This window comes from Diorhabda sublineata, chromosome 4 (assembly GCF_026230105.1).
Source record: "Diorhabda sublineata isolate icDioSubl1.1 chromosome 4, icDioSubl1.1, whole genome shotgun sequence".
Taxonomy (NCBI): Eukaryota; Metazoa; Arthropoda; class Insecta; order Coleoptera; family Chrysomelidae; genus Diorhabda; species Diorhabda sublineata.
Window position 1 is genome coordinate 2824436 of NC_079477.1, and position 26266 is coordinate 2850701.

General features: G+C 31.6%; 1 protein-coding gene across 1 annotated transcript; it reads left to right on the forward strand.

The window, feature by feature from the left end:
* The first annotated feature begins 4418 nt into the window (after positions 1-4418).
* On the forward strand, positions 4419-24980 carry LOC130442376 (monocarboxylate transporter 2-like). Its single transcript, XM_056776431.1, has 7 exons — positions 4419-4512; positions 13728-14049; positions 16177-16553; positions 16623-16830; positions 16887-17041; positions 21574-21796; positions 22889-24980. Exons 1-7 carry the CDS (start codon positions 4510-4512, stop codon positions 23194-23196), a joined length of 1596 nt encoding a protein of 531 aa, XP_056632409.1. The 5' UTR covers positions 4419-4509; the 3' UTR covers positions 23197-24980.
* The last annotated feature ends 1286 nt before the right edge of the window (positions 24981-26266 follow it).

Below are 26266 nucleotides of genomic sequence, written 5' to 3' on the forward strand. Positions count from 1 at the left end.
TTTTATGAAGCTACATCACCATTCAAGTCAATTTTTACAACTTTAGTCTTAGTACCCTGAAATAATTCATAATATCAGTTAATAAAATCAACTTAGAGATCCATTCTTTGTTATCTTGTCCAGCAAAGGCGTGAATTTGATTGTTTTGAATCAAAAATTATCTAATTTCTTCCATTCCACAAATCTGCACTTTCCATTTTAAACTGTCAAGTCGACACCTGCTCTAAAACAATTAAAATTGTTTACAATTCTTGTTAAAGTATCGAAAACCATGATCTCAGAAGCATTGATTCATTTGAAATCATTAAAAGCAATGGAGGGATCCAAAATTTTTGCTCGATAGCTTTGAGGTTAGTCGGATCTGATGCTTTGCTACTTTTTGACCAAAGCAGCACTTCATCCAACTATACGTACGCTCCAAGGTGTAACAGAAAATTGACCACTACGATTCCTGTTGGTTGTAGCTTTCCGCAATCATATTAATTGTTCATTTGAGGTCATTAAAAGCAATGGAGGGATCCAAAATTTTTGCTCGATAGCTTTGAGGTTAGTCGGATCTGATGCTTTGCTACTTTTTGACCAAAGCAGCACTTCATCCAACTATACGTACGCTCCAAGGTGTAACAGAAAATTGACCACTACGATTCCTGTTGGTTGTAGCTTTCCGCAATCATATTAATTGTTCATTTGAGGTCATTAAAAACAATGGAGGGATCCAAGATTATTGCTCGATAGCTTTGAGGTTAGTCGGATCTGATGCTTTGCTACTTTTTGACCAAAGCAGCACTTCATCCAACTATACGTATGCTCCAAGGTATAACAGAAAATTGACCACTACGATTCCTGTTGGTTGTAGCTTTCCGCAATCATATTAATTGTTCATTTGAAATCATTAAAAGCAATGGAGGGATCCAAAATTTTTGCTCGATAGCTTTGAGGTTAGTGGGATCTTATGCTTTGCTACTTTTTGACCAAAGCAGCACTTCATCCAACTATACGTACGCTCCAAGGTGTAACAGAAAATTGACCACTTCGATTCCTGTTGGTTGTAGCTTTCCGCAATCATATTAATTGTTCATTTGAGGTCATTAAAAGCAATGGAGGGATCCAAAATTTTTGCTCGATAGCTTTGAGGTTAGTGGGATCTTATGCTTTGCTACTTTTTGACCAAAGCAGCACTTCATTCAACTATACGTACGCTCCAAGGTGTAACAGAAAATTGACCACTACGATTCCTGTTGGTTGTAGCTTTCCGCAATCATATTAATTGTTCATTTGAAATCATTAAAAGCAATGGAGGGATCCAAGATTATTGCTCGATAGCTTTGAGGTTAGTGGGATCTTATGCTTTGCTACTTTTTGACCAAAGCAGCACTTCATTCAACTATACGTACGCTCCAAGGTGTAACAGAAAATTGACCACTACGATTCCTGTTGGTTGTAGCTTTCCGCAATCATATTAATTGTTCATTTGAAATCATTAAAAGCAATGGAGGGATCCAAGATTATTGCTCGATAGCTTTGAGGTTAGTGGGATCTTATGCTTTGCTACTTTTTGACCAAAGCAGCACTTCATTCAACTATACGTACGCTCCAAGGTGTAACAGAAAATTGACCACTACGATTCCTGTTGGTTGTAGCTTTCCGCAATCATATTAATTGTTCATTTGAAATCATTAAAAGCAATGGAGGGATCCAAGATTATTGCTCGATAGCTTTGAGGTTAGTGGGATCTTATGCTTTGCTACTTTTTGACCAAAGCAGCACTTCATTCAACTATACGTACGCTCCAAGGTGTAACAGAAAATTGACCACTACGATTCCTGTTGGTTGTAGCTTTCCGCAATCATATTAATTGTTCATTTGAAATCATTAAAAGCAATGGAGGGATCCAAGATTATTGCTCGATAGCTTTGAGGTTAGTGGGATCTTATGCTTTGCTACTTTTTGACCAAAGCAGCACTTCATTCAACTATACGTACGCTCCAAGGTGTAACAGAAAATTGACCACTACGATTCCTGTTGGTTGTAGCTTTCCGCAATCATATTAATTGTTCATTTGAAATCATTAAAAGCAATGGAGGGATCCAAGATTATTGCTCGATAGCTTTGAGGTTAGTGGGATCTTATGCTTTGCTACTTTTTGACCAAAGCAGCACTTCATTCAACTATACGTACGCTCCAAGGTGTAACAGAAAATTGACCACTACGATTCCTGTTGGTTGTAGCTTTCCGCAATCATATTAATTGTTCATTTGAAATCATTAAAAGCAATGGAGGGATCCAAGATTATTGCTCGATAGCTTTGAGGTTAGTGGGATCTTATGCTTTGCTACTTTTTGACCAAAGCAGCACTTCATTCAACTATACGTACGCTCCAAGGTGTAACAGAAAATTGACCACTACGATTCCTGTTGGTTGTAGCTTTCCGCAATCATATTAATTGTTCATTTGAAATCATTAAAAGCAATGGAGGGATCCAAGATTATTGCTCGATAGCTTTGAGGTTAGTGGGATCTTATGCTTTGCTACTTTTTGACCAAAGCAGCACTTCATTCAACTATACGTACGCTCCAAGGTGTAACAGAAAATTGACCACTACGATTCCTGTTGGTTGTAGCTTTCCGCAATCATATTAATTGTTCATTTGAAATCATTAAAAGCAATGGAGGGATCCAAGATTATTGCTCGATAGCTTTGAGGTTAGTGGGATCTTATGCTTTGCTACTTTTTGACCAAAGCAGCACTTCATTCAACTATACGTACGCTCCAAGGTGTAACAGAAAATTGACCACTACGATTCCTGTTGGTTGTAGCTTTCCGCAATCATATTAATTGTTCATTTGAAATCATTAAAAGCAATGGAGGGATCCAAAATTTTTGCTCGATAGCTTTGAGGTTAGTGGGATCTAATGCTTTGCTACTTTGGTTCATTTTGAGTTATTTAAAGCAGTCAAGAAAATAAAGAATCACGCGAAAACATTTTCAGGTTAGTAGTTTCATAGATCAGCTACAAAATTGTAATGGATCAGGATCAGGATCTCGAAATGAAGTGAAGATTATTTCTATCTATGGAAACTAGAGTTGTGGTTGAATTTCAACTACGAATTAATAACATTAGGATATAATTGATTGCTTGAAAAGTTTAATTATTTGATAATAAAATCAACTAAACAAATTTTCAATTAAATGTTCAAATTATTGTGTTGTGAATGGATATCAAAAAAGCAAAGTTTGCCAATCGAAATCTTGCTCATCCAAATTTACATTTTCGAAAACTACAGTGACTTACAGCTCAAGAACAAATCAATTCTCACAAATTTCATTTAGAAAACTGCCCATAATATATTTTCTTTTCAATTTCAATAAGAGGAATGTACTCGATGGAATTGACACAAATTATCAATATTTGGCTTGAGTTTTGTAACGAATAACTGCAAATCTTCTCTTGCAATACGACTTTCTCCATTTTAAAATCATCCTTCAGGGCAATCAAATGTCGAAGGTAAGTCTGAATATCTTCATCAAGGCATTCTACCTGCGACTAGTTTGAAAACTATGAAAATTTCAATTTACTGCGAAAAGCTGAAATCACAAACATATCGATTCACTTCTCTTGGTGAAATTCCGGAAAGAAATTAGTAAAGTTTATCCTTGACATTCGTATTTATATTGGTGAAGAATCAATCATGCAAGATTGCAAGTGCATACACCACAAATCGTATTAATTTGCACGTCTGAACAAGCTTTGCGGCATAGCACCGCGACAAGTCTCGACGCGTTGTGTTGAATATGCAAGTTTTTACTAGTAAATTCGCTGAGATATTGATAGGATTTTAGTTCTTCATGATCGAAACCAAATAAATTTTCACGTAGACGATTGTGAACCCCCATTTTGGACCCTGGGGAATTTGAGAATAACGGGAATTACGTGATAACTATTTGGTCTCAGGTAGTAACAAGAAGCAAACCACTTCAACGTCTGCTCTTTCCTTTTTACTTCCATAGTATTAATTGTTAATTTGTGCTACAAAACAACTTTATGAGATTTCACAAAATTAACAGGGTTTTAACACTAAGTCACTTAACCTTAAAATTTGTATATTCTAAAGCGAATTTTGTCTTGCTAGTTTTGTGGTTATTGTCTACCAAAATCTTCTCTCGCTAATAGTGCTGAGAATTTAATAAAAATTAACTTTAAAAATAGTTATACCAGGTATTTGTAAAACTTCTACATGCGATGTATTTCTACCGTTTTATAAGCGGAGTATTGGAGGAATGTGAAACGTTAAATCACATTTTTCAAAGCAGCGTTTGATCTCATATAATTATATTTATTATTTGTAAAATGATTAAGATTGAAAAAGAATAGCTTTTCCACTTATTTCTACTTTATATTATCGTACTCGTTAAGATAAGGATCCAAATTTGTTTGTTTTATTAAATGGATACAGTTCTCATTTCTACGAGTGTCTTAATACTGTAATGTCAAGATATTAGAACAGAAAAATGGTGAGTAAACCTCAAATACAGAAGTATTAACATTTTTTTTTCTATATTTTGAATATACGCAGTTTCTATTTATTCTAGTAAATTTTTCCCGAGTTTTTCTCTATTTAAAAAACTCATAAAAATCTCTAGTAATAATTCTTCTGTGTTTATTTTTGTATTGCTTTCTTTATCCCTTATTCTGTTTCAAAAGCCATTATTATTTACCTTTATGATTGTTTAATAATTCTGCTTTAAATTTTTACCGTTTTTTTCTCTCAAAGTTCCTTCTTGACTTATAATGTCTCTTCATTTTATTCTCTTTAATTTTTAATTCAATTGTTTCATGTTGCTTTTTTCTGCTCAAATATTCTCATTATTCCTTCTGTTCGCCATTTGGTTCTATGTTCCTTTCTTTTTATTATCCTTCTTCCACAAATATCCTCAGTTAGTTCTGTAGAACACTTTCAAACTTCTTCTATTGTTACCTCTTGCTCAATTCACCAAATTTTTGAAAGGTTGCTCAGTATTTTTTACTATTTTCTCGTTTTTAAAATTCTTCCATATCCTCAGTTCTCTTCCTTTCTTTCTTCTCCCTCTAACACACGTTCTATTGTAGTACTTGTCTTAATTTTTCTAAAAATTTTTGAATCATAAAATAAAATGCTTAGAAGCATTGAAAATTTCTATTTTCATCAATTAAAACGGTTGAAAATTAAATTTTAATTTGTTATAAACAATTAAAAATTGAAATTTATTATTTTTCAAGCATTTTTGTATTATATATCGGAATTTTTTAGTGTTTTATGATTTTTTAAAGCTATAATTGTCATTCCCCAAACTCCAGACACTGTAACTTTGTAAACATCAGTTACAGCGAAAAACATCAAAGAACCATTTTAGAAACATCCACAACTTTGATTGGAATTTGTTTTTTCTGACTTCTAAGTTTCAAAAATTTATAACAAACAAGTTTTATCGAGATTTTGATACATTGAGTGTTACGATAAACTGAACTAAACAAAAATTCCGAGTCCAGTTTTCAGATTATCCTAACGAACGATTGATTCTATCTTTGACACTGTTTTGTAGGTCTTAAGTAACAATTACCAAAAAGGTTTTGATTGCCCTTGACCACGGGCTGTAGGTCACTCTGATGACGAGCCATAGGTCGTCTAGTCACCCTTGTGTGTATCTTATTTATTTCATCTTTTTGAAACTGCTCTTTGAGGATACTTGGAAATCTCTATGGTATCTTCTATGAAAAAATAAAACGTTCACTTCTGATATCTTCAAGACCTCAGCTTTCTCAAGCAAATTCAATTTACGATAAGATATAATCAATTTATGGACTTTTTTGATATTTTCTGGAGGACCGGAACGTTCACCATCACGTTTGAAGCCATTGCTGACGTTGTACAGTATTTTTTCCATCAAGAAACAATAATAAATTAACGTTTTGAATCCATTGTTTTACAAGTAACAAAAGTAACTTCACTTAAATGACTGTCATTTTTTTCTGACATATCGAAATGTCACGAAACTATACATATTATCTTTTGAAAGTTGGTACTTCATAAACGTCATATGGATTTGACAATGGCAGCGCCATCTATGTGTAAGTCACACGACTTATTGAGTGATGTAATATTACACGATTCTAATTTATAAAAAAACGTTAGTTACTTATACAAGTAGGGTATTTGCAGATACAAATATTATTCAACGTACTAGGTCACAAAAAAAGGTTTTTCTACGAATATATTGACTTTATGGTTTAACAATATATGATTTAATTTCACTCTGTATCACTGGAATACTACTTAAAGTAATCTTATTTAAATATTGATAAATCTCTCCGTTATTTTAACATTTACATGTTCAAACTAAGTGACATTACAAGGAATAACTTCCTGACCTTGAGTTTTTGACAACATTATGACCATATTTAGGGAAGGCTGCGTTCACAATATCAACATCTTATCTTTAGCCATGTTTACAATAACAAATTTTTCTCTTCTAATTCTTTTTCTAAACAAACCTGTTTACAAATAATTCAGATATGTTTAGTTATCCAAAAGTATATATTTTTAATATGACAATTTCAGACTTTTGCGTTTTTCTACTTATATCGTTATCGTTTTTCGTTTTCGCTCATCTCTATTCTTTTAATTAAGTACCCAGAGTAGCGTTCGTTCCAGTCAGAAGACGTAAGCAACGATGTTGAATGATAGTTTGGTAAAATGGAAGACCCACGGTTTTCAACAAAGACGAAGTATTTTGTTTAAAGACTTAGAGTGGGAAATCACCGTTAAATGTGTAGATAAACCATTATTTCTTAATGGATATTTTAATTTAATACCCTCTGCTTCTGTCTTAATGCTAACTGAAGACCATTAATAAGTGCGCAAGTAAAAATGGCAGTTGCTCTAAAACATACATCGTTTTTGGACGTGCCGTATGCAAATACTGAAAGAAATTCAGTGGCATGTCATTAAAGAACAATCGTCCATGAAAAAGCTTAACATTAGTTGTTTTGGTAGATCTATTATACGCTTACAATAGAAGAGACTTGCCTAGTGATTCTCACTAATCACCATACGTAACGGGATCATAATGAAATAAATTTGAGCTAGACATACACTTTCCAGTACATATCATGTTATATATTTGATTTCAATTGGTAAATGATTGTGCATTTTTTGCATTGTAAAGTATTGAGCCCTTGATTTAGTTCCGAACGTGTAAGTGCAAGGATATTTCTAAAATTTGAGAAACGAATTAGGCGAACGGATTCAAAGATGAATACGGAAGGATGAGTCGATATTTTAAATAAGTCAAAGAGAATTCCCGGCAGTGAGTCCTGCTGTTTAGTCTGGATAACTATCTAACAGTTCTCTTTTGGAGTTTGAAGGTTCGATCTAATTGAGTCGCACCACAGATACAAACCAGCGTCAAGAAGAATGTTGTTAGTGATTTTGATTGTAATTGTAATTGTAATCTGATCAATTGTATTGAATTATGAATTTAAGGTCTTTTACTATGATCTGACTTACTACAAAAAGGTTACAAATAACTAATTGCGACAATGTTTTTGGAGCTTTCTTAAAATCGTTTACAAACCCCAAAATTTTGATTTTAACGTCAATAACTTGACTGTGAGCGACCTATTTCGACGGCCAAAAACTGCCATAGCCAGCGCCATCTTATTCTACGACTATGAGGATCATATGATCTGTAAAAAATTTTTTTGGGGAGTCTCATCAACAACATCAAAACAATTATATGAAATTAATAAATAAAACGTTTTGTTTGTATGTTGAAACTGCTTTTTGAAAATAACCTTCAGTCATAAAATGTTCCAGTTTCATCAATTGCACGTTGTATTTACATAAAATTAAATATAATTATATACGAGAGACAGTTAAATGATTTATTAACTATTTAATTTGTATACGAATATATTTAGTTGGGTTTTTGTTTACATATACGGGTTTTACGTGTTGCCAAACAAATATTGAGCTTTCCATAAGTTAGTTGTGTTAGATATAGAAGCAACAATCATTTTTGACCACAGCGGTCACATTATTTACTTCGGAATCTATGTCGACCTGAAAAGAGCTTACGACAGTGTGCTACAGTTGTTTATATATACTCAATCTTTAAAAGCTATGATAATCAAGCACGCGTATATGATACTGTAAATCAAAATGATATCGAAATTTGATTTATCTTCAAGTAGTACGTTTCATAAGATAATCTGATATAAAATACTTTAAAAATCCTTTTAAATCACTGCACATACAATTATATCAACCAATCTATAGAAATTACCTACTAACCTATTAGATAATGAATAAATGATCGATAAATATTATTTTTGTGCTGTTTGCATCCGAATATATCCATTTTACAAACGAGAATATCTTTTTGGCATAGTTTCAACCGATAGCTGTCAAAAAATGTAGAAGATTTCTGTATGAATCCTTGTCTCGCATTTTGGTCTTCATTGGCTTTTGTTAACTGATTCCTAGCGACCCAGGTGACGCCCAGGGTGTCGATGTGCAAGGGCTTCAATCGATTTATCCATTTTCCTTCTCGTCTTTTATCTGAAATCAATCCAATTTCGCTAGTGTTGATAAAGAGAAATGCTTTGTTGTCAAAAAATTGTTACAATTTGTAGACAAAAGCTTTTAGAAATCAAAAAAATGAACATAAAAATAGGCAGATTGGGGCTTCGGAATCAACCAAAAAAGATTGAGGCCACGGAATCGGATCACTTCCTACCAATTGCACGAATAACCACTCTATCCCCAATCATCTCTTCATAATGGCTTGGGAGCTGAAACGTCGAGAATTTTCAAAATTCCAACGCGCTTCAACCCATGAACCCAGTCCTTTTGTCCATAATCCTGACCGCGGAAACCTTTTCGAATACGGATATTTACGAAATATCAAGTTGCCTGGATATTTGTCTCGGTTGATCAGTTGATGCAGTTTTGCTGGGCCATAATTTGGACAAATCTTTTACTGAATCAGTTTCGTTAAACTTTTGTACTGATTTACTATATTTTATTATGGGATTATTATACCATAAAGAACGATTTAATTTTGAAAAACTTCTCTTTGAGTTCAAGTTCTTTCCAAACAAATATCCCGAATTTCAATGGTCATGAAACTGAATTTGATGGATCCGAGAAAAAGGTGGTTGGTATAAAAAAAGAAAAAAATGTCCAGGGAGAAGGTCAGTTCACTAAAAAACCTGAAGAATTCCAGCTTTAAGCTTCCAGGTTTCCAAATACAAATTTCGATTAGTTTTTGAAAAAACAACTTCCAAAACAAAAGTTTTATTAAAATGGAAATTACTTAAGACGAATTTAACTTTATTTTTCCAAAATATAAACAAATATAAGTTTGTTAATCCGGATCTAACACCGTCTATTTCGCGGTACGCTCGATGTGTTTAGTTTTCGGTTAATTTTGCCCATCTTTTTTCTGACCTTTTTCTAACCCATCTCACGACATCTTAAACGACTAATTTTCCTTCAATATCTTCAATTTTTTCTAGAATATACAATTTAGTGTCTGTTATATACCATAAAGAACGATTTAATTTTGAAAAACTTCTCTTTGAGTTCAAGTTCTTTCCAAACAAATATTCCGAATTTCAATGGTCATAAAACTGGATTTGATGGATCCGAGGAAAACGTGGTTAGTATAAAAAAAGGAAAAAATGTCCAGGGAGAAGGTCAGTTCACTATAAAACCTGAAGAATTTCAGCTTTAAGCTTCCAGGTTTCCAAATTCAAATTTCGATTAGTTTTTGAAAGAAAAACTTCCAAAAACAAAAGTTTTATGAAAAAGGAAGTTACTTAAGACGAATTTAACTTTATTTTTCCAGTATACAAACAAATATAAGTTTGTTAACCCAGATCTAACACCATTTATTTCGCGGTACTCTCGATGTGTTTAGTTGTCATTTAATTTTGCCCATCTTTTTTCTGACCTTTTTCTAACCCATCTCACGACATCTTAAACGACTAATTTTCCTTCAATATCTCCAATTTTTTCTAGAATATACAATTTAGTGTCTGTTATATACCATAAAGAACGATTTAATTTTGAAAAACTTCTCTTTTTGCTCAAGTTCTTTCCAAACCAATATCCCGAATTTCAATGGTCATGAAACTGAATTTGATGGATCCGAGGAAAACGTGGTTGGTATAAAAAAAGGAAAAAATGTCCAAGGAGAAGGTCAGTTCACTATAAAACCTGAAGAATTCCAGCTTTAAGCTTCCAGGTTTCCAAATTCAAATTTCGATTAGTTTTTGAAAGAAAAACTTCCAAAAACAAAAGTTTTATGAAAAAGGAAGTTACTTAAGACGAATTTAACTTTATTTTTCCAGTATACAAACAAATATAAGTTTGTTAACCCAGATCTAACACCATTTATTTCGCGGTACTCTCGATGTGTTTAGTTGTCATTTAATTTTGCCCATCTTTTTTCTGACCTTTTTCTAACCCATCTCACGACATCTTAAACGACTAATTTTCCTTCAATATCTCCAATTTTTTCTAGAATATACAATTTAGTGTCTGTTATATACCATAAAGAACGATTTAATTTTGAAAAACTTCTCTTTGAGCTCAAGTTCTTTCCAAACCAATATCCCGAATTTCAATGGTCATGAAACTGGATTTGATGGATCCGAGGAAAACGTGGTTGGTATAAAAAAAAGGAAAAAATGTCCAGGGAGAAGGTCAGTTCACTAAAAAACCTGAAGAATTCCAGCTTTAAGCTTCCAGGTTTCTAAATACAAATTTCGATTAGTTTTTGAAAAAACAACTTCCAAAAACAAAAGTTTTATTAAAATGGAAGTTACTTAAGACGAATATAATTTTATTTTTCCAAAATACAAACAAATATAAATTTGTTAATCCGGATCTAACACCGTCTATTTCGGGGTACGCTCGATATGTTTAGTTTTCGGTTAATTTTGCCCATCTTTTTTCTGGCCTTTTTCTAACCCATCTCACGACATCTTAAACGACTAATTTTCCTTCAATATCTTCAATTTTTTCTAGAATATATAATTTAGTGTCTGTTATATACCATAAAGAACGATTTAATTTTGAAAAACTTCTCTTTGAGATAAAGTTGTTTCCAAACCAATATCCCGAATTTCAATGGTCATGAAACTGAATTTGATGGATCCGAGGAAAACGTGGTTGCTATAAAAAAGGAAAAAATGTCCAGGGAGAAGGTCAGTTCACTATAAAACCTGAAGAATTCCAGCTTTAAGCTTCCAGGTTTCCAAATACAAATTTCGATTAGTTTTTGAAAGAAAAACTTCCAAAAACAAAAGTTTTATGAAAAAGGAAGTTACTTAAGACGAATTTAACTTTATTTTTCCAAAATATAAACAAATATAAGTTTGTTAACCCGGATCTAACACCGTCTATTTCGCGGTACGCTCGATGTGTTTAGTTTTCGGTTAATTTTGCCCATCTTTTTTCTGACCTTTTTCTAACCCATCTCACGACATCTTAAACGACTAATTTTCCTCCAATATCTCCAATTTTTTCTAGAATATACAATTTAGTGTCTGTTATATACCATAAAGAACGATTTAATTTTGAAAAACTTCTCTTTTTGCTCAAGTTCTTTCCAAACCAATATCCCGAATTTCAATGGTCATGAAACTGAATTTGATGGATCCGAGGAAAACGTGGTTGGTATAAAAAAAGGAAAAAATGTCCAAGGAGAAGGTCAGTTCACTATAAAACCTGAAGAATTCCAGCTTTAAGCTTCCAGGTTTCCAAATTCAAATTTCGATTAGTTTTTGAAAGAAAAACTTCCAAAAACAAAAGTTTTATGAAAAAGGAAGTTACTTAAGACGAATTTAACTTTATTTTTCCAAAATACAAACAAATATAAGTTTGTTAATCCAGATCTAACACCGTTTATTTCGCGGTACGCTCGATGTGTTTAGTTTTCGGTTAATTTTGCCCATCTTTTTTCTGACCTTTTTCTAACCCATCTCACGACATCTTAAACGACTAATTTTCCTTCAATATCTCCAATTTTTTCTAGAATATACAATTTAGTGTCGGTTATATACCATAAAGAACGATTTAATTTTGAAAAACTTCTCTTTGAGATAAAGTTCTTTCCAAACCAATATCCCGAATTTCAATGGTCATGAAACTGGATTTGATGGATCCGAGGAAAACGTGTTTGGTATAAAAAAAGGAAAAAATGTCCAGGGAGAAGGTCAGTTCACTATAAAACCTGAAGAATTTCAGCTTTAAGCTTCCAGGTTTCCAAATACAAATTTCGATTAGTTTTTGAAAAAACAACTTCCAAAAACAAAAGTTTTATTAAAATGGAAATTACTTAAGACGAATTTAACTTTATTTTTCCAAAATATAAACAAATATAAGTTTGTTAATCCGGATCTAACACCGTCTATTTCGCGGTACGCTCGATGTGTTTAGTTTTCGGTTAATTTTGCCCATCTTTTTTCTGGCCTTTTTCTAACCCATCTCACGACATCTTAAACGACTAATTTTCCTTCAATATCTTCAATTTTTTCTAGAATATATAATTTAGTGTCTGTTATATACCATAAAGAACGATTTAATTTTGAAAAACTTCTCTTTGAGATAAAGTTCTTTCCAAACCAATATCCCGAATTTCAATGGTCATGAAACTGGATTTGATGGATCCGAGGAAAACGTGGTTGGTATAAAAAAAGGAAAAAATGTCCAGGGAGAAGGTCAGTTCACTATAAAACCTGAAGAATTCCAGCTTTAAGCTTCCAGGTTTCCAAATACAAATTTCGATTAGTTTTTGAAAGAAAAACTTCCAAAAACAAAAGTTTTATGAAAAAGGAAGTTACTTAAGACGAATTTAACTTTATTTTTCCAAAATATAAACAAATATAAGTTTGTTAACCCGGATCTAACACCGTCTATTTCGCGGTACGCTCGATGTGTTTAGTTTTCGGTTAATTTTGCCCATCTTTTTTCTGACCTTTTTCTAACCCATCTCACGACATCTTAAACGACTAATTTTCCTCCAATATCTCCAATTTTTTCTAGAATATACAATTTAGTGTCTGTTATATACCATAAAGAACGATTTAATTTTGAAAAACTTCTCTTTTTGCTCAAGTTCTTTCCAAACCAATATCCCGAATTTCAATGGTCATGAAACTGAATTTGATGGATCCGAGGAAAACGTGGTTGGTATAAAAAAAGGAAAAAATGTCCAAGGAGAAGGTCAGTTCACTATAAAACCTGAAGAATTCCAGCTTTAAGCTTCCAGGTTTCCAAATACAAATTTCGATTAGTTTTTGAAAGAAAAACTTCCAAAAACAAAAGTTTTATGAAAAAGGAAATTACTTAAGACGAATTTAACTTTATTTTTCCAAAATACAAACAAATATAAGTTTGTTAATCCAGATCTAACACCGTTTATTTCGCGGTACTCTCGATGTGTTTAGTTTTCGGTTAATTTTGCCTGGGATTAATCATTAAAATATCAATTCTTCCTTGTTTTACTCGAGGATTTCGAACATCCAAACATATACAGGGTGATTCCTTCATTGTTTTTCCGTAAAAAGATCTGAAACTTTTTCGTTGACTCGAGCCGTTATTAGTTTTTTTCCCCCGATTCCCTTTTTTATTTTTTATAGAATTTTAGCGAACGAATTCATGATAACTAAAACTTTTCAGGCCAAATCAAAAATCGCGAAACGAGAAGAAGTACGTCTGAAGGAAGAACTGCAAACAAAAGAGGGAGATATCCCAGTACCTACTCCTCCCGATGGAGGATATGGATGGGTTATAGTATTCGCTTCGTTTATATGTAATACAGTAGGAGATGGAATTGCGTTTGCCTTCGGTCTTGTACTACCTTATCTTGTAGAATATTACGGCGAATCTAAAGGAAAAACGGCATGGGTAGGATCTATTCTGACAGGATTCCAAATGGGGGCAGGACCTTTAGTTAGTGCAGTAGCTAATAAATATGGATGTCGTACTGCTTGTTTAATAGGTAAATCAGACAATATCCAACGTATTTAGAATTAAAAACAAATTAAAAAACAACGAGAACTTGAGGGCCTAAATTGTTGCGTAGTTAAAAAACATAACAGTCCGGTTCTGAAACATTCCATTGTAACAAATCGCACTAATACTTAAACGAGATCAAAATTTATCATCAAATCTATTCGCAGATAAGTTGATGATCGCTGTTAACAATTGGAGCAAGTTTTCAAAATCAAATGGGGATTTTTATAGACTAAACTTGATTGATAAGATGTCTCTTAATTGAAATTTGTCAAGTACCTTCAGCTTTTAGTATAAAGTTTCGAGTTTCACACAAAAGAATTATTAGTTTGCTATCAAAACTTTTAAAAATCAAGATCTTAAGTATCTGATTTTTGAATAGATTCTATGTTAATTTTTCCTTAATTACAAATAGAAATACTTCGCGGGACCGTAATAGAATGAATTTGAACTAGACAGACACTTTTCAGTACGTAAGCCTTTGAATTATTGCGAAATGCAGGAAAAGATGTTATAGATTTGATTTCAATTGGTAAATGATTGTGCATTTTTTTCATTGTAAAGTATTGAGCCTTTGATCGAGTTCTAAACGTGTAGTGGATAGATATAAACGAGCTTCGTATTCCTAAGTGCAATTAGGTAAACGGATTCAAAGATAAATTAGAAAAGAAGAGTCAATATTTTGAATTTTTTAAAGAAGTCAGTCCTGCTGTTTAAACTGAGTAATTATCTTTTTGTAGTTTGAAGATTCGCTCAAATTTAGTCGCACCACACGAACTGAAGGGCTCAATAAAAGCATGATAAATTATTATAGAAGTTGATAACTCTAGTTCCTTGGAAACTGACCTTAGTGTAAAACAAGCACTAATGTTTGGTTCTTAGAGATCTGTGAGCATGTTTAGCTTTCAGCCAATCGCCGATTTATCCAAATGACCACCATTTAACGTCTAGCTGTGTAGTCAGTGATTTTGCTTGAAGCTAAAACAACGAAACGAATACAATAATAGACACGAATTACTCCAGCTTCTGCGAGTTTTGAGCAGTTCAAAACAAAACAAAAACCGATGCTGTATTACTATATTTGAAATCAAAAGTCTAGTGGAATGGCGAGTCCATAGGAATCATGAGTTAGAAGAGGTAGAGATCCAGAAGTGCGTGCACAAAACTTAGCATAAGCGGACAGCTCTAAAGGAAATTTTAGGAATTAGGTACTCATATTTAGCGCTTGGAATAGTCTTTCAGATTTGAATCAGATCATCAGGTCGATTTATTCGTGAGAGCAGGTGATGTATTACATAGACTCAATAAAAAGTAAAGTCAGAAGTCAACTACCAAATACAAATATCTGTAGAATCGTACTTGAAACTCAGAACAAGTTATGATCAATTGTACACAAGCTTAATTTCCTGCATTAATCCTGTAGTAAGAAAGAGACAACGTACATCACTTTCTTGACAATATTGTGCCTTTTTGACATAGTTGGAGCTGGTGGATCTTCGTCAGTCCACACATCGATCTTCTGCTGATAAAAATATCATAAAATGGTGTACGTAGTCCGATCCGTGGGTTCTTGGTCTCATATAGTAGAGCTTGAACGACCAATCAATCAAGTTGTTTTGTCAAAATATCTCAAATTGAGTCTAGTGATTAGTGATTGACACCAACACAAATCAATAACAGAATTGAGGATATTCATAGTGACTCGTGTCCATCATTTTTAACAATTAAAAATTGGTCTACGTTGTTTCGCTGGGGACTAGAATCGTGAGAATTTAGCGGAAGAAACTATTCTGAGTGCTCTGCACCTAAAAATAGAAGAAATCGCAGCACAGATATGCATTTCCAAAACTTAAGGATCCTACTTGAGCTTTTCAACATGACAAAAATTGATGCAATGTGGGGCATCGAGTTCTCAGCGTCAAATAGAATGTTTACGAAGACCAAAAAAGGTAAAACTGATTAATAGTAATGAATGATGAACTGATATCCAAAATAGAGTGTAGGAAGCCCGTACTAAAAAAAGCAAAGGTCACTGGAAAGAAATAGTACCAAAAGATATATTCTCGATATGTCTAAAACAATATCCTCAATTATAATCGTCTTATATTTTTAGGTTGTTTTTTGGCTTCCAGTTCTGTAGCTCTCTCAACTGTATGTCCTTCTATACCAGTTATGATGTTAGTTTACGGATGCTTCGGAGGAATAGGCTTCAGTTTTATCTACATACCAGCCGTGGTAATGGTTGGATATTATTTCGAAACGAAAAGATCATTAGCTACCGGTTTAGCTGTTTGTGGAACTGGAGTCGGAGCTTTCGCTTTGGCTCCTCTGGTAACTTCATTATTAAAAAACTATGGATGGAAAACTACCAATTTTTGTTTGGCTGGAATCACGTTAAGCTGCTCGATATTTGCCATGCTGATGAAGCCTTTGGTTTATGAAAACAAGAATGTAACTGTCGAAGATGTACTGAGAGTACGAACTAGTGAGGTGAATTATTATTAATTCTTATTCTATTTCGTGAGGTAAAAACGTTTTTTTTTTATTTGTATGTTGTAGGGAAATGTATCAAACCCAGCAGTATACAATTCTACACTTTCAATAACAAAGAGGAAAGGAAGCGTAAGCTTACAGCCTCTTTCAAGAAAGGATGTTCTATATACAGGATCTGTACAGAATCTCAAAGAATTTCAATCTAGAGCCTCGTTGGCCGATTACAGACATAGTGTCCACAGTATTCAGAGGATAAAAAAGCAAAAACCAAAATGTCAGTATTTTCCTTTGAATCTTACTCGAAATTAAATGTTTTTATGTATTTTTTAGCTGAAAATTGTTGCAGTTTATCCGAATTAGCTGGTCTAGTAGATGTTAGTTTATTAAAAGATGCAACTTTCTTAATACTAGCTGCTGCTACGGTGTTTGTCATGATAGCGTTTTACATTCCTCTAGTATTTCTAATCGAACTAGGGAAAACAAAAGTAAGTTTTTAAAAAAAAGTATTTTTAGCAACAGTATTGCTTTATTCGATGGTGAAAATCACGTATCGTGTCATTAAGACGTCTAAGAATAGTAATTAAGTCAATATTGATATAAATGAAGTTGCTAGGACTGAATCGGTCTTGTATTGGCAGTACTTGAGACTTGTCAGCATTTTGAGTTGATGGTTGGTTACTTTATATTCGATTATAAGTCTAATGTACACTATAGAAACGTCTATAATGTCCTACAAGTGCTTTGAAGAGATAGATTTGCCTCCATACCATAACCAGAGTACTATTCAATTGAGAATTGGAGTAAATCAAATTTCCGGATAAGGGGATTCTCTGAGGATCTTGAGACGGTCTTCCCGAAGAATTTTGCGAAAATCACGTGGTGTAGAATACTTATAAATGATGTATGAAAGGGGATCTAATATGGAACCTTGCGAGACTACACTTAGATTGGTGATCTATGGATCTATGGATTGGGTATAGCAGTTCGGCGTTCCAAACCTGATCGAAAGCTTTCTGTTCATCTATGTGAATGGTGGAAGCGCAATGTTTTCGGTTTTTCTAAGATCGCTATCAAAAAGTATCAACGAATTGAAGGGAAATTTTGATTATTTATTAATTTTCTTAAGAAACCGTTCATTGTATCGATTGTTTTTTTGTTTGTAGGGTACAATGTAGCTTCTGTGATATACAGATATTTAATTTTTCAATGAGAGGGAACTGTTGAGGTTTAACATCATTTATATTATTATTTTCACAAAACTTTTCCTTGGTTTCACGGTTTTACCTTTCTCCTATTATATTTCATATAAAAGCCATTTTTGAGTGGATTAAAATTAAAAAAAAACTAATTTTTGTCAATTTGAAATTAGAAAATCCAATTTTTGATTAAATTCGATCCAGAAATTGCATTTTTAGATCAAATTTAACTACAAAAAGACAAACTACGACTAAATTGGACTAAACAAAGCCATTTTTTAACCAAATTAAGCTAAAAAAAGCCAATTCAAAACTGATTTAGACATGGAAAAGGCAAATTAAGTAAAGTAAATTTACTATTAAAAAGATTAAAGCCATTTTCGATCAGCTTAAACTTAGAAAAGGCAAATTTCTGTCAAATTCGATTCAAAAAATCTGTTTATAGAGCAGCATTTAGTCAGAAAATTAATCTACGACTTAATCGGACTGGGAAAATTCATTTTTTCAACTTTTTTTTCTCCTCTTAAATTTCATATATATAAAAGCCATTTTTGAGTAGGTTAAACTTAAAAAAACCAATTTAAAATTAGAAAACCCAATTTTTGATGGAATTCGATCCAGATAATGCATTTTTCGATCAAATTCAACTCCAAAAAGACAAACTACGACTAAATTGGACTATACAAAGCCATTTTTTAACCAAATTAAGCTAAAAAAACCCAATTTGAAACTGATTTAGATATGGAAAATCCAAATTAAGCAAATAGAATCTAAAATAGGCAAATTTCTGTCAAATTTGATTCAGAAAATCTATTTATAGAGCAGGTTTTCTTCAGAAAATGAATCTACGACTAAATCGGATTGGGAAAATTCATTTTTTCAACTTTTTTTTCTCCTCTTAAATTTCATATATATAAAAGCCATTTTTGAGTAGGTTAAACTTAAAAAAACCAATTTAAAATTAGAAAACCCAATTTTTGATGGAATTCGATCCAGATAATGCATTTTTCGATCAAATTCAACTCCAAAAAGACAAACTACGACTAAATTGGACTATACAAAACCATTTTTTAACCAAATTAAGCTAAAAAAACCCAATTTGAAACTGATTTAGATATGGAAAATCCAAATTAAGCAAATAGAATCTAAAATAGGCAAATTTCTGTCAAATTTGATTCAGAAAATCTATTTATAGAGCAGGTTTTCTTCAGAAAATGAATCTACGACTAAATCGGATTGGGAAAATTAATTTTTTCACCATTTTCTTTCTCCTTTTAAATTTCATATATATAAAAGCCATTTTTGAGTAGGTTAAACTTAAAAAAAAACCAATTTAAAATTAGAAAACCCAATTTTTGATTATATTTGATTCAGAAAATGCATTTTTAGATCAAATTTAACTCCGAAAAAACAAACTACGACTAAATTGGACTATACAAAACCATTTTTTAACCAAATTAAGCTAAAAAAACCCAATTTGAAACTGATTTAGATATGGAAAATCCAAATTAAGCAAATAGAATCTAAAATAGGCAAATTTCTGTCAAATTTGATTCAGAAAATTTATTTATAGAGCAGGTTTTATTCAGAAAATGAATCTACGACTAAATCGGATTGGGAAAATTAATTTTTTCACCATTTTCTTTCTCCTTTTAAATTTCATATATATAAAAGCCATTTTTGAGTTGGTTAAACTTAAAAAAAACCAATTTAAAATTAGAAAACCCAATTTTTGATTAAATTTGATTCAGAAAATGCATTTTTAGGTCAAATTTAACTCCTAAAAAATAAACTACGATTAAATTGGACTATACAAAACCATTTTTTAACCAAATTAAGCTAAAAAAACCCAATTTGAAACTGATTTAGATATGGAAAATCCAAATTAAGCAAATAGAATCTAAAATAGGCAAATTTCTGTCAAATTTGATTCAGAAAATCTATTTATAGAGCAGGTTTTATTCAGAAAATGAATCTACGACTAAATCGGATTGGGAAAATTAATTTTTTCACCATTTTCTTTCTCCTTTTAAATTTCATATATATAAAAGCCATTTTTGAGTAGGTTAAACTTAAAAAAAACCAATTTAAAATTAGAAAACCCAATTTTTGATTAAATTTGATTCAGAAAATGCATTTTTAGATCAAATTTAACTCCGAAAAAACAAACTACGACTAAATTGGACTATACAAAACCATTTTTTAACCAAATTAAGCTAAAAAAACCCAATTTGAAACTGATTTAGATATGGAAAATCCAAATTAAGCAAATAGAATCTAAAATAGGCAAATTTCTGTCAAATTTGATTCAGAAAATCTATTTATAGAGCAGGTTTTAATCAGAAAATGAATCTACGACTAAATCGGATTGGGAAAATTAATTTTTTCACCATTTTCTTTCTCCTTTTAAATTTCATATATATAAAAGCCATTTTTGAGTAGGTTAAACTTAAAAAAAACCAATTTAAAATTAGAAAACCCAATTTTTGATTAAATTTGATTCAGAAAATGCATTTTTAGATCAAATTTAACTCCTAAAAAATAAACTACGATTAAATTGGACTATACAAAACCATTTTTTAACCAAATTAAGCTAAAAAAACCCAATTTGAAACTGATTTAGACATGGAAAATCCAAATTAAGCAGATAGAATCTAGAAAAAGCAAATTTCTGTCAAATTTGATTCAGAAAATGCATTTTTAGGTCAAATTTAACTCCTAAAAAATAAACTACGATTAAATTGGACTATACAAAACCATTTTTTAACCAAATTAAGCTAAAAAAACCCAATTTGAAACTGATTTAGACATGGAAAATCCAAATTAAGCAGATAGAATCTAGAAAAAGCAAATTTCTGTCAAATTTGATTCAGAAAATGCATTTTTAGGTCAAATTTAACTCCTAAAAAATAAACTACGATTAAATTGGACTATACAAAACCATTTTTTAACCAAATTAAGCTAAAAAAACCCAATTTGAAACTGATTTAGATATGGAAAATCCAAATTAAGCAGATAGAATCTAGAAAAAGCAAATTTCTGTCAAATTTGATTCAGAAAATGCATTTTTAGGTCAAATTTAACTCCTAAAAAATAAACTACGATTAAATTGGACTATACAAAACCATTTTTTAACCAAATTAAGCTAAAAAAACCCAATTTGAAACTGATTTAGACATGGAAAATCCAAATTAAGCAGATAGAATCTAGAAAAAGCAAATTTCTGTCAAATTTGATTCAGAAAATGCATTTTTAGGTCAAATTTAACTCCTAAAAAATAAACTACGATTAAATTGGACTATACAAAACCATTTTTTAACCAAATTAAGCTAAAAAAACCCAATTTGAAACTGATTTAGACATGGAAAACCAAATTAAGCAGATAGAATCTAGAAAAAGCAAATTTCTGTCAAATTTGATTCAGAAAATGCATTTTTAGGTCAAATTTAACTCCTAAAAAATAAACTACGATTAAATTGGACTATACAAAACCATTTTTTAACCAAATTAAGCTAAAAAAACCCAATTTGAAACTGATTTAGATATGGAAAATCCAAATTAAGCAAATAGAATCTAAAATAGGCAAATTTCTGTCAAATTTGATTCAGAAAATCTATTTATAGAGCAGGTTTTATTCAGAAATTGTATCTACGACCAAACCAGACTGGGGAAATTAATTTTCTTTCTTCTTTTAAATTTCATATATATTTCGTAACTGTTACAGGAGAAATGAATATTAGTATAATCAAACAATTCTTTGAATAAAAAATCATTATTTTATAGGACATTCTTATTATTATTATTATTATTACGTCTTTTAGGGTATAGATGAAACTCAAGGATCAATGTTTATATCAATAATAGGCATCACCAATATAATTGGACGTATTGGTGTTGGATTCATAGCAGATTTTCCCAGCGTTAATAATTTACTTGTTAATAACATTTGCCTAGTTATGGGAGCTGTTTCGGTAGCATTGATGCCACTATGTCCTAATTTTACATCTCTAGCAGTTGCATCTCTCTTCTTTGGATTCGCCACAGGTAAAATAATTATTTATCATATCAATCAGATGATAAGAAATACCAAACAATAATTCCTGTTTTATCAATACGAAACTATATATATTTCGAGATACAAACTGGTTATATTTACTCCACTGGTTTTGTCCATCCCATAATCCATTCATTAAATTCAAAGCTAATACATTCTAACCAATTTCTCTTCTATATTGTTAAGCGAAGGTCGAAAAGGTTGCAGTGTGTTCAAAGTTCGAAGTTTTTGGGTCTGAAAGATTTTGCACAGGTCGATGAAAGAACGGATGTTAGATCCATGTGTAATCCCGACTGTGAAAAATTGCGGATGGTTTGATGATGTTTTGTAGAAAGAGCTGCTGGAGATCTGGTAAAAATTGTTGGAATTTAAAAGGAAGAAAATGTTGTACGTTGTATCCGGCACACTATCGGGCAGAAAATGTATCTTCCAGCATGACAAGCATTCCTCGAAACTGTGCAAAAAGTATTTGGAAGAATTGGAAAAGAATAATGTACTCAAAGGTTTGATTTAATCGTCACAGTCACCCGATCTTAACCCGATTGAGTTGTTGTGGGGCAAATTGTACAGGTCAGAAAGTCACTTCTGAAAAACAAATGGAACCAAATAGACAAACGATTATATATCAAAATTGTAACAGATAATACCAAAACTGTGCACCGAAATAATAAAAGCAAAAAAGCAGTTTCATTATTTTCTTATTTATGTTTCTAAATCGACGCGATTTTAGGTCATTTTTTTAAATTTGACGTTTCAAATACTTTCAGTCTTTATCAAAATATGATTTGACACTAATTTTAAATCAGAAGAGACCAAAAATCGAGACGATTCAGAAACATAAACATATCAAAACGTCTAAGAAATGTTTGTTGTGTGTCCTGGAACCTATAGGATGGACAAAAACTTTTGACTGGTAGTGTATCCAATCCCAATCTACGAGGATTGAAGCATGATATATATGTCTCTAATCTCTCGGCATGTTTCAACTCAATTGTGATTAAAATACTAGACTACTATCTTATCGTTCTTAATTATTATTTATACCTGGATGAATTGAATTAATAACTGTTTTTTTTTTTTAGCTGGATATATGTCGCTGACTTCCATAATTTTAGTGGAGTATTTAGGACTGGATAAACTTACAAACGCTTTCGGAATGTTGATGATGTTTAGAGGAGTAGCGGCAGCTATCGGTTCCCCCATAGCAGGAACCTTGTACGATATCACGAATACATACAATATACCATTTTTTGTCGGTGGTGCGGGTTTCGCTATTGCAGCTTTTATCAGTATGTTGACTCCTTGCGTCAGAAAAAAAACAGAGGAAGTTAACGATTTCGATGGAGAAGCTTTAACACCAATTAACGCAAAAAATAGGAATAATTTCTAACATAGTATTTGAAGTTTTTCCATTCTTTTATTTTTGAGTACATTATGTTCTTATCAACTAGTGAATAATTAATTTGACAACAGCTGTTTTGTCACAAACGGTTTTATTTACTTAGGAAATTCGTGAAATCTTTATTAACAGTCATTTTTGTAAATATTTATCAATTTAAATGATTGTATCTTCAAAATCATATATAAAAAATAAGATTAGAAAATTTTTTACTTGTCAATCGAAATACTAGAGGTTATTGACATAGAAAAGGTCACGGCTCAAGTCTGATTTGATGAAAACTTTTACACACATTTTGACCTATATCAAGATTTCTATTTTATCCATTTCGAAATCGATAATACAGAATAATGTAAAACATATTGGAAAACATAGAAATCTTCAAAATTTCACCCAATCTACACAGAGTCATCTACTGGATATATTTATTAACATAGAAACGGATGCTAATTCCAAAAGGTAACTGCCCACGTCGTATCGGATGAAAATAAAAATTTCTGTTTTATCATTTGCAGAAACGATAATACAGAATACTGTAAAGCTTGTGGGAAAATATAGAAATCTTCTAAATTTTACTCAATCGATTCAAAGCAACGTTTTTGTTGCTGGAATATCATTAATGGAAGTTTCCGCTGGAACTCAGATGCAAATCGGTAACGTAGTGAGAGAATTATTGATTATAGAGGGTGAAGTATCTGTTTATATTAGAAATATCTGTCAAAAAGTGTTAAACGAAGATGGCGACACATTAGCAGCAGGGAAAATTTCTTTTAGGTTATGTTCTTTACTTTATTTCGTACAACGTAAGTCGCTGACATTTTTAACAATAAACTGCTTGAGGAAAAATTGATATTTTCAATTTTTTTTAACAAGACACACCTCAGTTCATCTACAATTGCTACATTCATTCTATACTCATTGTGTATACCAGCGTCATTGTGGAAAGTTTTTGAAAGGTTATTTATGGTATACAGCTGGACAGTTTTTCAGCTTCTTTATCATAAGAGATATTCCTCCGTTCCTCTACTCTCCAAACGCAAATTTTTATGTATTAAGTAATTTGAAAAAATAGATGTTTATGTCAAAATGGCGGCTGTGGGTCAAGCTATAGATTTTCCTATGTACCAGTGTTAGCTTTTCTTTGTTTTTCCGGTAGTATTTTTATGGTGCTAAGAATATTCCACAGATACTTTTTAGATTTGCTTCAATGAAACTAATACAGTTGGAACTGAGTATATTTACAGTTTTAAGTCAGCCTGCAACCAAGGTTTCAAGCAATAAGTACTTTCCAAGGTAGCAAAGTGACAATCCAGTAGCAGCGGAAAGCTTTAGGTTAATTTAACCCTTTCACATTATATAAAAAGAACTTTAGTCAGAATCCTGTTCATTTTTCGATATATTAGCTTTTCACATTATTTTTACGCTAAGGAAAACACTGTATAGTCGAAAAAAGCCAACAAAGCCACGTAAATAGCTTCGCAAACCACAAAGAAACTTACGGCAACGGCATTTGTTTACCCCACGGCGGCTATTTTTAATTGAACATCAACTGTTTCGAATAATTCGTTAGTTTATACAATTATATAGCAATGTTATTCTTCTTTTTCCTATAACTTATGTTTTACGTATTCGTTCAAATTACGAAATTGACGACATCTGTTGAATTTCTTTCAAATTTTAATAGAGGTGAACAATAAAGCCAGAATAAGAACCAGTTTTGTTGTTTTATAGATAATATTCCTGTTTAAAGTGACCAATAAAATTCTTGTACACATTTTTAGTAGTTTCGTTTAGATATTTAGGTCTCTTCCTCTCGTACTTAGATGAACAAATGCATTTCAAATATTTCACAGCATCATTCAGATTAATTGTGATCTTATGTGGCTGGAAAGTTAGACCCGACGTCTGTAGACACAAGCTTTGAAGGTTTTTGTTCCTTTTAGGCCACAAAGTACTATATGTACCGTTTTATAAACCGCTTCGTCTTCTTTTAGTGGTCTGCTCCTAACTCCAATATATTCCAAGATTCAATTTTCGTCATTTTTAGACACAACTTTTTGTTGTAACCACACAAACACGTTTTGTGAAGAAAATCCTGTCAAACACAGTATTGGACACCCATGCTGTTTGTTTTGTTGTTTACAGTTATAAAAGGCAAATTCCGCGCCATCTAGTGTCGAGCGAATGTCGCCAATATGGCCACGCAGTTATTCAGTATAAAAGTTTATACAATGAACGTGCCGTTTACTAGTTTTTGTAAATTTTCGATTTGTAAAATTCATTTAAAACAAAACATTTGCAAATACTAGATTATTCAACTCGTTTTATGGGTTTTTGGGCCGAAAAAAAATACAAATACTTTCAACAAGACCTTTATTTTGTGATTTCGGTGAAATGATATGTTTTAATGAAGGCGTTTTGTCAATACAATGAAGTTTTTAATACTACCAATTATTTCTATATGCACACATGATATTAACGATAAATTATCGTTTAATTTTAAGTTAAGAAGCTTCACATATATTTTGATATTTTGAAATATACACAAAATTATTTTTTCAACAACATATCGGTCATCATTATAACTAAATTAATTCATTGTGTAGTTTAAAAAAATAATTTTTTACTGTGTATAAAAATATTCACCTCGTAATATATAATAACAATTTCATTATAACTTTTATTGTTAATAATCATTTGTATATTAATATTTGTTTATACTAGATACTATATTTTTAGTTTTTAAAAAGTTTTTTTAGTAAAAAAAACCTTCCAAAGACGTTACATTTATTGTATAATATCATCTATTACATATCTTTCAAAGTTGTAATATATTTGACACTAAATATATAATCCATAAAACTACCATTAAGATTTACAATATTTGCATTTTTAGACTAGGGTCGATAAATTTTGAAACCAAAAAAATAATAATAATAAAATAAAACCCATTGTAAAATGAGGAGAATATGATAAAAAAGAAAGGAAAAATATTTTGAGGGTGAACTAAGGTCGGGAAGGGAGACGGGGTGAGTTTTTAAGGGTAAAAATAGTTTATCTT